General features: G+C 45.5%; 1 protein-coding gene across 1 annotated transcript; it reads right to left on the bottom strand.

Moving 5' to 3' along the window:
* Window positions 1-1,727: 1,727 nt before the first annotated feature.
* On the bottom strand, window positions 1,728-2,261 carry PPTG_17471 (hypothetical protein; the record flags this gene model as incomplete). The annotated part of the gene is made up of 1 exon (XM_008915332.1): window positions 1,728-2,261. One exon carries the CDS (start codon window positions 2,259-2,261, stop codon window positions 1,728-1,730), a length of 534 nt encoding a protein of 177 aa, XP_008913580.1.
* Window positions 2,262-2,781: the final 520 nt, after the last annotated feature.

The raw sequence follows: 2,781 nt of genomic DNA, 5'->3' as shown, positions 1-2,781 counted from the left end.
TTGCTCAAGTCAAGCCGCGCGAAAGCCATCACTGGAGTAACTTGATCCTTAATCCAGTTCCGATACTGCTCAGTGTTTAATCGATACGCGACTCTGGTAGTTTAAACAGAATATCTCTCTCGACATCAAGTTTCAGCAGCTGAAGGATCTCGTCCGGTTTGTTTCTTGAGTTAACCAGCGCTCAATCAGCTCGAATTCAAGTCGTTTGGCAAATTTAGCAGTCTCTGGAACTGACTTGGCTGTTTGAATGGCTAAGCAAGACCAACGTACTCGAAGTGAGACGCGATAGTCGAAACCACACTTGTTTGCTTCTTTGGGTTCTCCTTGTTGAAGAGCTTCATATAGCCGATCCACTTTTGCAACTACGGCTTGGCTAAAACGCTGTTGGGTGCACCGCTAAGTTTCAGTGGCACGAAAATGTCGTCGGTGGAACTGTCCTTGAGCGAAGGCTTTAGTTTTCCAGAGGATGTTTGTTGTGACTCGGCGAATGAATCCATATGGATGGAAGTAAAGAACGTCTCTTCTTTTTTTGGTCTTGGTGGAGCCTGAGGAGTTTATTGGAGTCGGCGAACGAATGACACAGTTTTTGTCCAAAGGTGGGATTTTGCTGTCGAAGTCGCCACGAAAGAGACACCACAATACCCTGAAGACGCATGGCTTCGCTTGGCTGAGACTAATACTAACTAGATATAGAGTGGTCGGGCCTGCAACACCACACTCACAACGTGAAAAAATAAGTTCTGCGCACACAAAAATATAAAGATTGCGACTATACACTGTAAACCGCAATATGTGCGAGATAGAATCTACAGGCCGTAAACTAGAATCGCCGAGCAATCATGGGATAGTGAAATAAGCAGATACATCTGGTTCAGCTCAGATAATACCTACGACAAAACAATGGTTCTTCTTGATTTAACATAGATTTTCTCTCAAGTTCAGGCGAATAATCCGTACAGCTCGGTGGTCAAACCGAATTCGCAAGTTTCTTTAGTTGAATATGATTGATCTGCTTTGTTTTCTGATTTTTTTTCCAGAGCTAAGGGGGGATTCGACTGGCGTTTTATTTTCCGAGAAAGAATGGCCAGGCTACTTGTATTGACTGCGGCAGAGTTCATTTCTCCTGGGATTACTGGTTTAGCCCAGCCCATGGATGTTTCAGTGATGAGAGTTTATGCAGAAACTACTACGTGAACTACCATGCTGTCAACGACTTTGCTCAACGTGCGTTAATTACAGAAATTGTAATTAGCGTATGGAAAGCGGTAAGGTCCAAGGTAATTGTGCTATGTTTTATTAATGCGGGCATCGTGACTTACGGGTATCGGGATGCTGAAGAAAACTTCATAGTTTACCCGCCCGAAGAGTCAGAGGAGAATAACAATAACGAAGAAGAATAAAGATTTTTAATCTTGTTTTATAATGTATATAATGACGGCATTTGTGATAGGAATCAGATCACAATGTGATGGCGTGTTGTGATTGGTCGACCAAACAGCTTCTCATTCATGAAGACACTATCTACTACACAAGTGCTAGACACGCTGCTGCTGCGTCGATTTAAGCTGGGGTGCTTTCTGCTCGGCACCAAGGCCAAATTGGAGATTCGCTGGAGGGTGTCGCCTCTCAAATGCAGGCTCCTTGTGTCTATGTGCCCTCACGAGGTTGAGCTAGAGTGGGTACAGCTAAAACACTGTCAGATGCTGTTCGAAGCATTTACTCCGTTGCTATTTTTTTTTACGATACTGACAGAGACGATTGTATAGTATGCCGCATGACGGCTCTTCGGCTCTGCCGGGCTTATTGGCATACAGATTGTTGAGCATCCTCGAGAATACTGCAGCAAACACTTCATCGGCAGTCGAGATCGGGAGATCCGCAATCCTGCTTACTCCAGTGGGCAGTACGTTGATCTCATGTGCGAGCTGCTCCAGGTACTCCATCAAAATAGTTACTCGCGAGTGTCTCATTCGACGCGCCGTACTAATATCATGTTGCTCGTTTAGGAGTCGATATGGTCGAATTTTGGAGTCGCGATCACCGAAGAACCAGAGGTTCCAAATCGCTTTGGCGTTAGCGCGTGCCGGGAATTCCCAGTTTTTTGGGACAGCATGTAGCAACTTACCGTCATTCCGTGACCACGATTGCCATTCCGGCTGCTGCTCACTGGACGTACTGCTGAGGGTAGTTGTATGAGCCAAGTTCATGTCATTCAAAATACTACGAAATTCTGTGGCCATAATAGAGCGTAAATCGCCCATTCTCGTGTCGAGATCGCGCAAGGACACGGGGGCAACTCCATTAACTACAAAATGCTGTCGAAGTTCACTAACCACTTTCACCGCGACTTGGTTTGGTAATTTTACTGCCAGTTCTGTCTTCAGACCATCTATTTCTTTGTGAAGACTGGTTACTTCTCTGCGTAGCTCATTTACCTGCTTTGCTACAGCAAGGTGGGCTGGGATTCCTGTCGCCTTCATTCCACACACAGGTGATGCGCCTATTGCAAGAACCGTTACTCCACGTAACTTATCAATCCGCGACTTGGCCGAAAACACTCGTGCCGTAAATATTGGGTGCGAGGCATTAAGTGTACGACGGAGGTAGCATTCGTGATGAATGATGGACGCCAATAAAAAAAGAAAAAGCTGCTTGAATACCTTTAGGGTAGTTGCTAAAGCCACTTACAATTTGCTTCCAGTAATCTATCGTCATCTGTGATAGCAATTCCGGCGGAATGTGGAGGTAGACGCCAAAGCGCTCAGAGTCAAATGGTAATCC

This window comes from Phytophthora parasitica, assembly GCF_000247585.1.
Source record: "Phytophthora parasitica INRA-310 unplaced genomic scaffold supercont2.70, whole genome shotgun sequence".
NCBI classification, from domain to species: domain Eukaryota; phylum Oomycota; class Peronosporomycetes; order Peronosporales; family Peronosporaceae; genus Phytophthora; species Phytophthora nicotianae.
The sequence above is the reverse complement of the archived record's forward strand: the minus strand, read 5'-3'. Positions and strand labels throughout refer to the sequence as shown.